This window comes from Sceloporus occidentalis, unplaced genomic scaffold (genome assembly GCF_023333645.1).
Source record: "Sceloporus occidentalis isolate IW3139 unplaced genomic scaffold, rSceOcc1.0.p SCAF_410, whole genome shotgun sequence".
Taxonomy (NCBI): Eukaryota; Metazoa; Chordata; class Lepidosauria; order Squamata; family Phrynosomatidae; genus Sceloporus; species Sceloporus occidentalis.
In genome coordinates, this window is record NW_028317390.1 from 61,780 (window position 1) to 74,410 (window position 12,631).

Genomic DNA, 12,631 nt, shown 5'->3' on the forward strand with positions numbered 1-12,631 from the left:
ATCAGCAGATCCAGAGAACGAGCGCAGCGGCGTCACGTGCGGAAAGGAGAGCTGGTTGTCAGGTTGCACGCCGGAATGAACGGTAATTCGGTGTACATTACATTACAGAACGCTACGTGACACAGGGAGTCCTTACCCAGCTGCTGGAAGAGAAGAGCCGCGCTGCTGCCGGTCACCGGGAGGCTCTCGCACAGAGGGGTCTGAATTAGCTGCCGGTCGCCTGCCCCCAAGGAGAACAATTTCTGCAAAGAAATTCAGCATGAGATGTAAAGCTCTCCAGTCTGAACGTCGGTTACATCATAACGGGCTCCGTATGCTCGGGGCATGCAGCAGTTTAAGGGTTAAATGATTCCTGCGGGGGTCCCACCAATTACGGAGGGTAGACGCGCTCTGGCATCGCATTAAGTGCAAAGCAGCCAAAACGCTTTAAAATGTATCTAGGAGAGGAGGAATTCGCTGCTTTTTCTATTATTCCTGAAGCAGATATCTGAGGGTCCGATTCCATCGCCCTTAACCGTTCGTCACCCAGACTATAGTAACTCAATTACCTGGGTCACGGGCCAAGGCTTTAAAGCGTGTTGTTTCAGTAAACACGCGGCGCTTCTACACGGAACGACTTCTTTTACATCTTTCCAAATGTAATTACCTGCGCGGTTAGCGCTCGGGAGATAAGCTCGATGGAATTTCCAAACACATGGTTTTAGGATTTTAAATACAAAAGACATGCGCAGGGAGGGGATTCCTGGCCAAACACGCGAGAAATACATTCCAGAACTGCGGATCATTATCAGAGGGGCAAATGAAGCGATAAGCGCCGGCTCAGGACACGAGGGGCAGATGTTTGTGAATAAACACAGACACTTTTTGTTATTATTATAATAATAAATAGAATAATAAAAATACTTAAAGAAAATCAGGGAGTAAACGCTTTGCTCGGGTAACTTTGTATATAGAGCTTCATTCACGTGTCTGTCTGTCCATCCGTCCAGCTGTTACGCTCAACGTTAGATTGTAAAATAACTGATAATCAGTGGAATGTAAAAGCCGTCTCCACGCTTTACTAGAAACCCATTTTTAAGACATATTACAAGGTTTTTCCTGGTTGGATAGAGCGCTAGCGCGTCCCAGCATGCACCCGGCGTCCCCCTTCCCAATTGGCTGCTTTTAAATCTTTGTATCGTGTTTTATAACTGGGGAGGAATCAGATTAGAGATCCGGTTGGGCTCCCCCTGCGCTCAAAGCCCCCCAATGTATAAAATAAAGTGTTTTATTAGAAGTATCATAAAAACTACAAGCGCGTGTCACGTCTATTGCTGGCTGATTATAAATGGAATAAAACAAAGATGGGTTTAAAAAGGAAAAGTAAAGCGAACAATGAAGAGGGTAACGGAGTTTAATGCCGTATCCGAGGACCATTTGGCCGCAGTACAGACTGGCCTCTGGGACAGGACCTTCCCCCATGCCCACCATGCCCACCATGCCCAGTTACAGAACCCAGTCTATGTGGTGCGAAGGACAGACCCTGCCATGCACTCACCTGAGACCCGCCGGCCGACGGGACGATGCAAGCCAACAGGTTGGCGATGAGATTCTCCAGCGGCACATTCAGACTGTCGACGTAAACCGTGTAGATCAACCCGAGGCAGGCCTGCAGGGTAAGAACAAGCGATGAGTTATATATATTTATATTGTATATAATATATATATATATATATATATATATATAGTTATTAAATACGCTTCCTAAACGCTCATCATACACAGGTTTACAAATGACGAAGAACAAAATCTATAGGAGAGGCGCAGGGATCCTGAGATTATAAAACTGCAAAAAAGCCTGATGTTCCTCATCCGCGGGCAGATTTGAGGTTTCTATACATATCGGTTTGTGATATATTTATAGATTTATTTATTTACACGCTGTGAAGTGAAGCGAGATTAGTGAATTGGAGGTTTATTAAGAGATGTGACGGCACGCGTTGGGTTAATTTACCCTGAAGATCTCCGGATAGTCCAGTCGGGACACCAACACCAAGCACTTTGGTGCAAACACTTGGGCTGGTCGGATTAACCCGGATTCGTCGCCTTCTCCGTCGCTGTTCTCCCCCTTTGATCCCTGAAAAACAAACGATTTTTACTTTTCCCCAAATAAATCACATTTACATTTTTTTTTCCTTACATATTAAAACACTAAGTTCTTGGCTTTATTTACTAAAAGGTTTTGTTGTGATGAAAAATAAAGCAAAATAATAAAGTAGGGGTGGTGACAATAAGTGGCAAAGACCCGACAATTTAACGGTCAACGAATTTAATAGAAATTCTAATGAATTCCACAGAGAAACCAAACGTTTAGGGAATTTCAGCAAAATCAGAGGCAGCCGCGGGGTTAATATATAATTATAAGTCTCAGACAAACCAAAACCAGGGAGAAACAGCATGAAAAGCGATAACCGGAGGACCTACAGCGAGCGGCGGCAGCTTAACCAGCGCTATTCTCATAACATTGATTGGAATTTAAGGTCTAGGATTTTCCCGGCTGATTTATAGACGTCGCCTCCAGACCGTAAATGTTCTCCTCCGTGTTTATCCCAGTTTCCAGGTCTAGCCTATGGACCACCATACAGGTTTATTCCCCCTATGGGCCACCATACAGGTTTATTCCCCCTATGGGCCACCATACAGGTTTATTCCCCCTATGGGCCACCATACAGGTTTATTCCCCCTATGGGCCACCATACAGGTTTATTCCCCCTATGGGCCACCATACAGGTTTATTGCCCCTATGGGCCACCATACAGGTTTATTGCCCCTATGGGCCACCATACAGGTTTATTGCCCCTATGGGCCACCATACAGGTTTATTCCCCCTATGGGCCACCATACAGGTTTATTCCCCCTATGGGCCACCATACAGGTTTATTGCCCCTATGGGCCACCATACAGGTTTATTGCCCCTATGGGCCACCATACAGGTTTATTGCCCCTATGGGCCACCATACAGGTTTATTCCCCCTATGGGCCACCATACAGGTTTATTCCCCCTATGGGCCACCATACAGGTTTATTGCCCCTATGGGCCACCATACAGGTTTATTGCCCCTATGGGCCACCATACAGGTTTATTCCCCCTATGGGCCACCATACAGGTTTATTCCCGTTCCCATTCGTCGCACTCCCCGGAGCCAGGTCTATATTCCTGGGACCCCTGATCTTCACAGACTTACAAAACGGTGAACATTTCCCATCGACTTAATGTTAAGAAAAGTGTATACTGACCATCAATAAAAGCCGACCGCCAAGCAAAGGCCACGCCGACCGCCAAGCAAAGGCCACGCCGACCGCCAAGCAAAGGCCACGCCGACCGCCAAGCAAAGGCCACGCCGACCGCCAAGCAAAGGCCACGCCGACCGCCAAGCAAAGGCCACGCCGACCGCCAAGCAAAGGCCACGCCGACCGCCAAGCAAAACCCACGCCGTCCGCCAAGCAAAGGCCACGCCGACCGCCAAGCAAAGGCCACGCCGACCGCCAAGCAAAGGCCACGCCGACCGCCAAGCAAAGGCCACGCCGTCCGCCAAGCAAAACCCACGCCGTCCGCCAAGCAAAACCCACACCGACCGCCAAAGCCAAGTGTTTACAGACAGTTGACACAATAAACGAATGACCGATAACGACCCCGCGTGGCACCCGCACCGCGTGGAGCCGCGTTACCCGCACCGCGTGGAGCCGCGTTACCCGCACCGCGTGGAGCCGCGTTACCCGCACCGCGTGGAGCCGCGTTACCCGCACCGCGTGGAGCCGCGTTACCCGCACCGCGTGGAGCCGCGTTACCCGCACCGCGTGGAGCCGCGTTACCCGCACCGCGTGGAGCCGCGTTACCCGCACCGCGTGGAGCCGCGTTACCCGCACCGCGTGGAGCCGCGTTACCCGCACCGCGTGGAGCCGCGTTACCCGCACCGCGTGGAGCCGCGTTACCCGCGCTTGGGATGTCCTGGCCCCTTTAAAACGGACAAAGTTTTATTACCCGTCTGGGAGGCAGAGGAACATGAAATGAAGAGCGCCCAGCGGAGGAGCATCTGCTGCACAATGGAAGAAATAAAACGGGCCTCCAAGGGTTCGCTGGACTTCAGATAACCCGGGGAGCAGACACCGGCCTTCATCCCAAAACAAGGAAATTGGAAAAAGAGCTTTGGAAATCCGTTCAAAAGTGAAATCCGCGTTTTACTCATTACTACAAAATAATATGTTTATTCTAAACGATCGCTAAACCCATTTTCTGTGCGTAAGCCGCTCCATCGCATTATCTGTCATCTGTTTGGTGTCACTCGGCTGCTTGGCTCTCTGTATATCTAAAGGGAAGATGAATTCACAGCAATCGCCCGTCTAGCAACCGGTGTTGCCTTTAAACGCGCGGCAATCGCCGAGGGGTTGCTAGTGTAACGGACTGCAGGGGCTGCGGACTGTCAGGGGGTTTAATCCCGGATTTCAGTGTCTGACCGGCGCAGGGAGTGATTTATGATTTATCGACAGGCTGAAAACACTAAAAGTGTAAACCGCCAAAGAAAAAGCCGGACGCTTGTAACGAGACCTTATTTACCAAGAGCTTTAATAGCATCACAGGGAAACGCATGATGTCATCATGAAAAAACATGAAGAAGTTGACATGATGGCGCGACCCCCTAATCCCCCACAGTAACAGGAACGGTCCGCGCTATGGAATTTGATGGCGCTATATAAAACAATTAATAATTGTAAACACCTATCACTCTGAGCCAATGATATGAATAGTAATAGCACAGGGTGTCAGCGCCAACACCGACAAACCCAGGACAACGTGCCCTCGCAATGCCACCAAGCTGATAAAAGCGAATGAAACGGTTAACGGCGGGGTCTCTACGCATGAGGTGTCGCGTGATTTTTTCCATACTATATAAATTATATTAAGACGCGATGCCTAGCTTATTGCTCAGCAACCAACGTATCTCCAGGACGGCCTCGTTGGTTTTGTTGCCGCTCGGAGCGAAGATGTTTTCAGCTTTCAGGTCTGTTCTGAATCAAGAAGTGTTTTCATTCTTAATTCAGAGAATTCATCCCGAAGGATTAAAACCTGCCAAGGAAACAAGAAAGATAAATGGAGTATCTGCCTCCTAGCAGCGCGTTTTGTTCCACGCAGAGAAACACACGGGACGGGCCGGGTCCGGCCGCTAGGAACGCCTCGGGAAGCTGCGACACAAAACTTCCAACAGCAGAATTACCGAGCCGGACGGACGAGCTTCTCACCCGCGGAGCAAAGAAACCCGGAAAAAACTTCAGAGAATTCCCAGCCAGCGACGCGAGAAAGCGCTGGAGCCGCTCGGTTACACGCAGCGGGAGATCTCAGCGATGCGGGGCGATGGGGACGTCACGCCGCTGTTTGCCCGACCGCCTGTGTGTGTATATATATTATATATATATTATATATATATATATATATATATATAACTTTTTGACAGGTGCCCTTGTGTCGGTTTAATTATTGGGGAGCAGTTCACTCATTGCCAACGGCTTTAGCTTTTGGTTTTCCGCTTCCACGGAATAAAATCTCTTATTAGCAGGGAGTATTCGTCGTATCCCCAGCATTTGTTAATATCGGCCGCCCCTATGCGTTACCGGCCACCATAACCCCCATTAACTCCACTTCCCACGGCCCTCCTGGACACAGACCAACAACTGAACAGCTTTAAACCCGGACCGACGCTTGATGGGGTGTAACGAGAACGTTACTGTGCAAAAACACAATTTTATTCATCTAATTTGGTAAGGATGACGTACGATGGATTGCAAGCTTTCAAGACTAGGCCTCTGCTTCAGGCGTATTATGCCCCCTTATAAATGGAATCACATGCTTGAAGAAGAGACCTAGATAGTCTCGAGAGCTTGCAATCCATTATACATCAGTTAGCCAACAAAGGTGTCATCTTTCCCAAACTACTTCTGTCTCTTTCTGTGGTTCTCACGGAATAACCCAACACCTGATTCAACCAATGGCGGAGGTCTTAAAATATTACGGAGATTAATTACCCTCCAGCGGCAAAGCATGAGACAGCTGTAATATATACATACATACATACACATATATATACATATGTACATACATATATACGTGTCTGTGTATTCTGTTCATTCATCAGCTGTAGAGGTCCCAATCTGTGGAAGATGTCGGCACCATCTGAAGGCTCTCCGGAGGGGTAACTCGCACTCCGGGGGATTATATATTACAGAAGCCCCGATTCTACGGATTACGCACAATACATGATAAGAGGTCATGTTAATACAGGATCACGTGATAAGAGGTCATGTTAATACAGGATCACGGAATGTGCCTGCGAATGAATCTCAACACGCAGAGGAACCCAACCAAGGCGATGCCAGAACACATCATAAAGCTAACCAGAACCAGATAGCACAGAAACGGGTGGGAAAACCCACATTTTTGGAAACCGTTAACAAAACAGATCAGCCGTCACCTCACAATTTCTAGGAATACCTTGCCAAGCCGGCCATCGCAAACAGCACCTAGCGTCGAAGGACATCTCATTCCAGGAGAAACCGCGGCGTATCACTGGAGACGCCGCAAACAATAAGAACGGAGAATATCAAGAACAGATGAAGCGGGCAGAGAAGCGATGGAGCGAAGGGGGGACGCTCCTCGCAGACATGATGGAGCGGGCATCGATTAATCTCTAAACCGCAGAACATCCAGCTTTTCCATGAGAATCTAGGGGGGGGGGTCTGCTTTTCTACAAAGGACTCAAAAAACAAAAATCGGGCGTTTTTCTCTCTCCCTCTCCAGCTAAAGAACGCGACGGACTTTACAGTAACTTCAGTGTCTGATAGAAAAGCAAACGTGAGCCTTTAAGATGCAGGCTGGCAAAGCGGGTCTTCCAGAGAATTTCTGTTCATCGGCGGGTCGTGGGGGGAAAGCTAATGACCAACGGGTTCCATAAGTATTTAAACTCGCCCACCCGCCACATCCTATGGGAGCTCTGATTAAAGCCGCCCCCTCGATAATACATGCGCGCACACACATACATGCTATACTATTTATATGTAATATGTAAACATATATACATAGTAGCTCTGATGTCTCCATCTGTTTCTACGGCTAATCAGTAACTGTTGCTGGAATCGGTAATTACGAGACGCTCCGGTACCTTCCGAGATACCAGAAATGTTTTGGAAGATGAAAACCAGCGGGACGCGCGTCTGCACGGCTGGGGGGCTACTTCTGCCCCGCGGAATACGCACAGCCTGCGCGGAAAGGTTCAAGCTGTTCGGATATTGGTAGGTTTATCAGATCAGAGCAGGAGCGGCGTGACGCCTTGGGATCATGGGAGTCCGACAGGTACCGGCCTCTAATCCTGCACTTTACAGCCACGGCTCCGGGTAACAGAACCCCCAAAGACCCCCAATGTTCATCGCACCTTCATGCCCCCCCCCGTGAATACCGCATTCAAATGGTAAATGTGCATAAAATGCCACAATTCTAAAAATAACTACTGAACGCTTAATTTACCCAGACAGCGGGAAACGGATAAAAGCGCAGAGGAAGCAGAAATAATAACACGCGGAGCAAACGGATTATATCGGAGACGGATCGGGAATTCCTTTGGGGCAAATATACAGACTCAAATTCTCCTTCTCTCCGGGGTCTCTATTTAGAAACATTATGTCTGGCGACATGTTAAGAGTGGCCCCTGGGTGTCGCGACGTAGGGGGTATTTCCCGACAATGCCGCAGCTCAAGACGCCATAAAGCAGCCATCACAGGACGGGATCGGCGATGGCGAAAAGGCTGGGTAACCATCAGTCGCAGCGTAAAGGACGCAGAGATGCCTTGGGTCTGGGGAGATATCGTAAGCCCCCCAGCATATATTCCCCCGGACCCTCGCGTCACATGTCCGAGCTCCCCGACGGTGACATCACGTGGTGGGGACCACTCACCTGTATCACAGGTTTTATTCTAGGGGACGTCGGGAGGGAGCCTCAGGGGGTCTCTGGAAGAGAGAGGGTCCCGCAGGCATTTTGGGTGGTTATCCCTCCCCAGACACACAGCAGGGTCACACACGGGAAATTCCATTGTTTAGTTGCAAAAAGACAACGCAATTCATTCTGTGTGATGACAAAACAAATGGGAGCTTAAAACGCCGCAAAGGAATGTTTAAAAGAAACATTCGGGCTGCGTGGATATAAACGGCCGCGAGCCTCGCATGCCAAGTCTAACATTTGGTGCAATCTTTCAATTAGTTTTCTTAGTAAAACACGGCCCCTGGCAAACGTCAAAACCAGTTTGTATCCCCGAGACCCCTAAGCATGCAAATAAACGGAGCGGCCATGCCCCCCGGAACAAGCCATTTGTGGAAAATGTCCCCCGATTTACCAAACTTTGGGGGATGCATGGAACGGCCTCCGTGCATTGTGAATACATGCGACCGGCGTTTAACACAAGCCACAGACTTCATACATAATGTGGGATACACGTGAAAGTGGCATGTTCTGCTCTGTGCACACAGACCTTCCGTGTAAAGTGACAACATACAGCTGAAGAGCGGCTAAAAAACACGCACATCAGTCATACCCGGAACACAAACGGCCTCCGCTGTCATACGCTATTAATATTATAAAACGGGGGGATAGTGACTATTTCACAAAGCCAACACTTAAACAGATGCAGAGGAGGACATATTTTGGGGGAAAATCTCTCATTCCAGTATTATTACCAAAAACATTTTTCACCCAAGCAAGATTAATACTGATGGAAGCGGCCCGCCCGGCTCCGCGCATCCAGAGATTATTTTCATGGCGCGAGTATTTGGGAATTAAAGCCATCTGTCGGTGAACGACGGCGGAGAGAGCAACAGGTACATCTCCGGACCCTGCCGGACTACAACTCCCAAGATGCTCTGCTCTCCAACTGGAACACACTGGGGATGCCCTATTATCCGCAGGCAGCCAAATGCCACAGCCTGCGCTACAGCGGGAATTAACCCTCGACGCCGAGTTATTCTGACTATACCGGAATGGATGAGAGGTTGGGGGTTAAGAATATCACTAACGATTAAACTGAACTAGAGGAAAGGGGGGAAACGAGGGACCTGAAATTTAAGTGGAAAACCACGCATTTAGGGCACGTGCATTGAGCGTATTATATATATATATATATAAACTATGAATGATGCCAAGGACCAGAGAATTCTACTCACATTAATCAGTTATCAGTCATCTACAAATATAATTATTTGCAGCCCCCGTCCCTCCTGCTCGGTTAAGCAAACGATGCTCTGATTTGGTGAATTTTGCCCTATTTTGAAGTCGTCCTTTGTTTGGGGGGGGGCAGCATGTTCCTGCGCAAACAGACTCTTTAAATCACTTATTGAAAGATCAGCTTTTAGAAATCCGTGGCAAGGAATATGGGGCCAAAACATTACTTATCTGTGATTTCAGCAAAAAAAAACCGTTAATCACAGAGAAGGGAGCGATCCTGTCCCGGAATCATTCTTCTTACATTACTGGAATACTCTTTTCCCCAGAGAGTTTAATTAATGAAATCATATCGCAGGGGAACGAGGAATCTGTATAAAGAAGACATGTTATCATAATTCACGATTTATTTTTAAACGAGTATAAAAATAAACCCGGTCTGCCCCCCGGGTGTCAGAAGTGACAGGTTCAGCACTTGGACGAAGCCCAGAATTAGAAGCCGCGATGGATTCGGAGACGACGCGAACAGCGAGATTTCATCAATAATCGGGGCTTTTAACACAGAAAGAGGCGAGCGAAGCGGCTGCTCGGAATAAATCGGGGAAAAAAGGGATTTCTGGCTCGCCTCCGGCAGAGAGTCAGGCCGGGGTGCCTCGGCGGCTCTGCGCAGTCAGGCTGGGGTGCCCCGGCGGCTCTGCGCAGTCAGGCTGGGGTGCCCCGGCGGCTCTGCGCAGTCAGGCTGGGATACCCCGGCGGCTCTGCGCAGTCAGGCTGGGATACCCCGGCGGCTCTGCGCAGTCAGGCTGGGGTGCCCCGATGTTCCTGCAGACTATGTTTATTAACACAAGAGATTATGCAGCTTTTAAGAGATCTGAAGTCGGAGTTAAGTGGATCCGACGTTAGTTTTTGTCGGTTATTCCAGCAGCTCCTCGGTGGGTTCTGTGGATTAGTTCAGTGGCTGGCGGCGGACATGCGGGCGGCTGTGTAATTCGTGGCTATATAATAATAATAATAGCTTATTAATTGGGAAAATGTTCAATGGTAGATGAGCTGTCAATCCACCCTTCTGGAAATCATTACCATCCAGACTCTAAAGCCACACGGACACGGCGTCCTCTGCCCCACTGCCACTCCCCTTGGGCAGAACCACAGGATCCCATGCCACTCAAAGGGTTAATGGAATTTCCAAAGAAAAACAAAGAAATATGTATGTTACATCTGACTTGAACACGTGCTGAATGTTTTTCACATTCCTTGGTGGTTTCCTTGGAGTATCCCTCCTGGAAGGGCACAAATTGTTTTGAAGAACAGCTTGTTGCCCCGTCAGATTTAAACCGAGCATCGGCTTTCTGGCAGCTCAGTTAGAGCCGGGCCACGGGGACGCGATGAAAGAACCTCATCCCACATTTGGCGTACCCGACCACTGACATCACAGAAAGAGAGTGCTGATATAACGCTCTTTTTTCTGAGAGGGAGCTCTGGAACTATGGAGACTCCAAGCTGCTCCATCGCGGCCATCAGGGCTCCCATCAGGCTGCCGGCGCCCACTACTGGCAGACACCGGTAGGGAAGGCTTACGGAGAACGGTTGGAGAGGGAAGCGTTTTACCGATTCGGTTTCCAAACAAGTCTGGTTCTCCATGCAGAACGTACGGAGTTTTGAGTCTCTTTACCTGCAGGTTGATTTCGGCCTCGTAAAACGTCAGACAGGCGCAGTAGTGACGATCCGAATCGATGTCCGTTAACACCACGACAAAGAAGGTCGGCTGTTTCCTTTCCCGAGAAAGCTGCCATCCCGCCGGCTGACAGAACTAAGGGAAAAGAAAAAATAATAATTATAAATACATTTTTATCAGTGCCCTGTTTCTGCCATCCCCACCATACCATCCAAAGTCCGGAAAATTCCCAAACCCCAGCTGCAGATCCCGGAGGAGGAGGGTAACTCCAGCGGGGCAAACGGGTCGGTGAACTACGGCATGTTTTAGCAGATAAAGTAACACCGTGTGGACCAGAGCCCAAATTTACAGAGATAATCCCCATCTGGGGCATAAGCCTTTCCAACTCCATCCTTCTTTGAGTGGAAAAACTGACAATTATTGGTTGCTATGGTTATAAGACCAGTTTCAACATTTTGTACCAGAACGGCCCCCCAGTGAGACGGCTTTCCCCCTCTGACTGGCACCATCCCGGGGTAATTAGGATGCTGGAGTCGGTGAGTTAAGGGAAAGGTATTGATGGGCGAGCTTTTAAGGTGCAGTAAGTGTGTGAATCACATGCTACTGTCAGGCATTGTTACCATGACAACAAATGCCAAACCGATGCCTAAATGCCATTCCAGATAGTGAGCTCATTCTACGAGCAGAGACATATACCCCGTGCCACGCGCCCAGGCGAAAGACATATCTATACATTATTACAGTAATTTATACAATTATACAGTAAATTATTGTAAGAGAATCCGGGGCCCGGCCCATCCCAGGGTCTACACTTCACAAAGAGAAATCCTACTCTGAATCCGGATGAATGCAATTCCCGTCCCATTACCCAGCATTCCATGGGCTCCCTCATTTGCATATTCCTGCTACTCCAGACATAGCTCTGCGCCCGGTGCGGGTTGGAATTGCGTTCCGGGATAATTCCATTAACATTAACTTAGCGGATTCCGAGGAACGGCACAAAGCTCTGCTTTTCATCTAAAAACCATTAATAAACTCGCAGCATTTCTGATCGCGTTCGCAGAACAACAGGAAATGCTGAAATCTATGGAAAGAGTTATTTGTGAATGGAAAAAGGCAAATGAAAGCCGGCAGGCAGTCCGTACGAGCCGCGTGCGAGCCGGGCCGCTTTGAAGTCCAAAAAAAGGTTCTGTTTTTCTGTGCAGAATGTTTGGGATTTCTCTGCGAGAGGACATTCGAGTTCTGTAAATAAGAAGCTACCGCGCAGAACCTGGACACGTTAACGAGGTTTCATTGGAAACAGAAAGGATCCGCTAAGTGAAGCGCTCGCCCGTTAACCGGCAGCGAATCCGTACTTCAAACTAATACACGGTTATTAAAACAGGACAAATAAAGTAACTCTTAATTAACAAACAGCGGGATCATTAGTCAGGAAATCTGCTCTTAAAGTCTTCCTCCTCGCAAATCTGTTGGTTGTAAGTTATCAGATCCAGATTTTCTACCTCATTTTAAGAAACAGGCAGTCGGTACGGATTTTATCTTGAATAACGGCACGATTGTTAACGTCTTCGATTCCCGGGGGCGCGGACTCTCTCAAGCAGGTTTACAGCTGCCCAAAAAGATGTTATTTTTCATGTGAGAATCGTTGAAAAAAAGACAATAAGAAGAAAACGCCAACATTCCTCCAAGATATGGAAGAAAAAAAAAAGATAAGAAGAGC

General features: G+C 48.5%; 1 protein-coding gene across 4 annotated transcripts in view; it reads right to left on the bottom strand.

The window, feature by feature from the left end:
* LOC149272843 (myotubularin-related protein 13) overlaps positions 1-12,631 on the bottom strand; it is a 93,975-nt gene that overhangs the window by 44,216 nt on the left and 37,128 nt on the right. For all 4 annotated transcript variants that reach the window (XM_089506670.1, XM_089506668.1, XM_089506669.1 and 1 more), the window contains exons 3-6: positions 10,909-11,046; positions 1,994-2,116; positions 1,538-1,648; positions 137-242 (exon numbers count right to left, since the gene is read on the bottom strand). In XM_089506670.1, the coding sequence (XP_089362796.1) occupies positions 137-242; positions 1,538-1,648; positions 1,994-2,116; positions 10,909-11,046 (478 nt within the window). The remainder of the gene's footprint in view (positions 1-136; positions 243-1,537; positions 1,649-1,993; positions 2,117-10,908; positions 11,047-12,631) is intronic.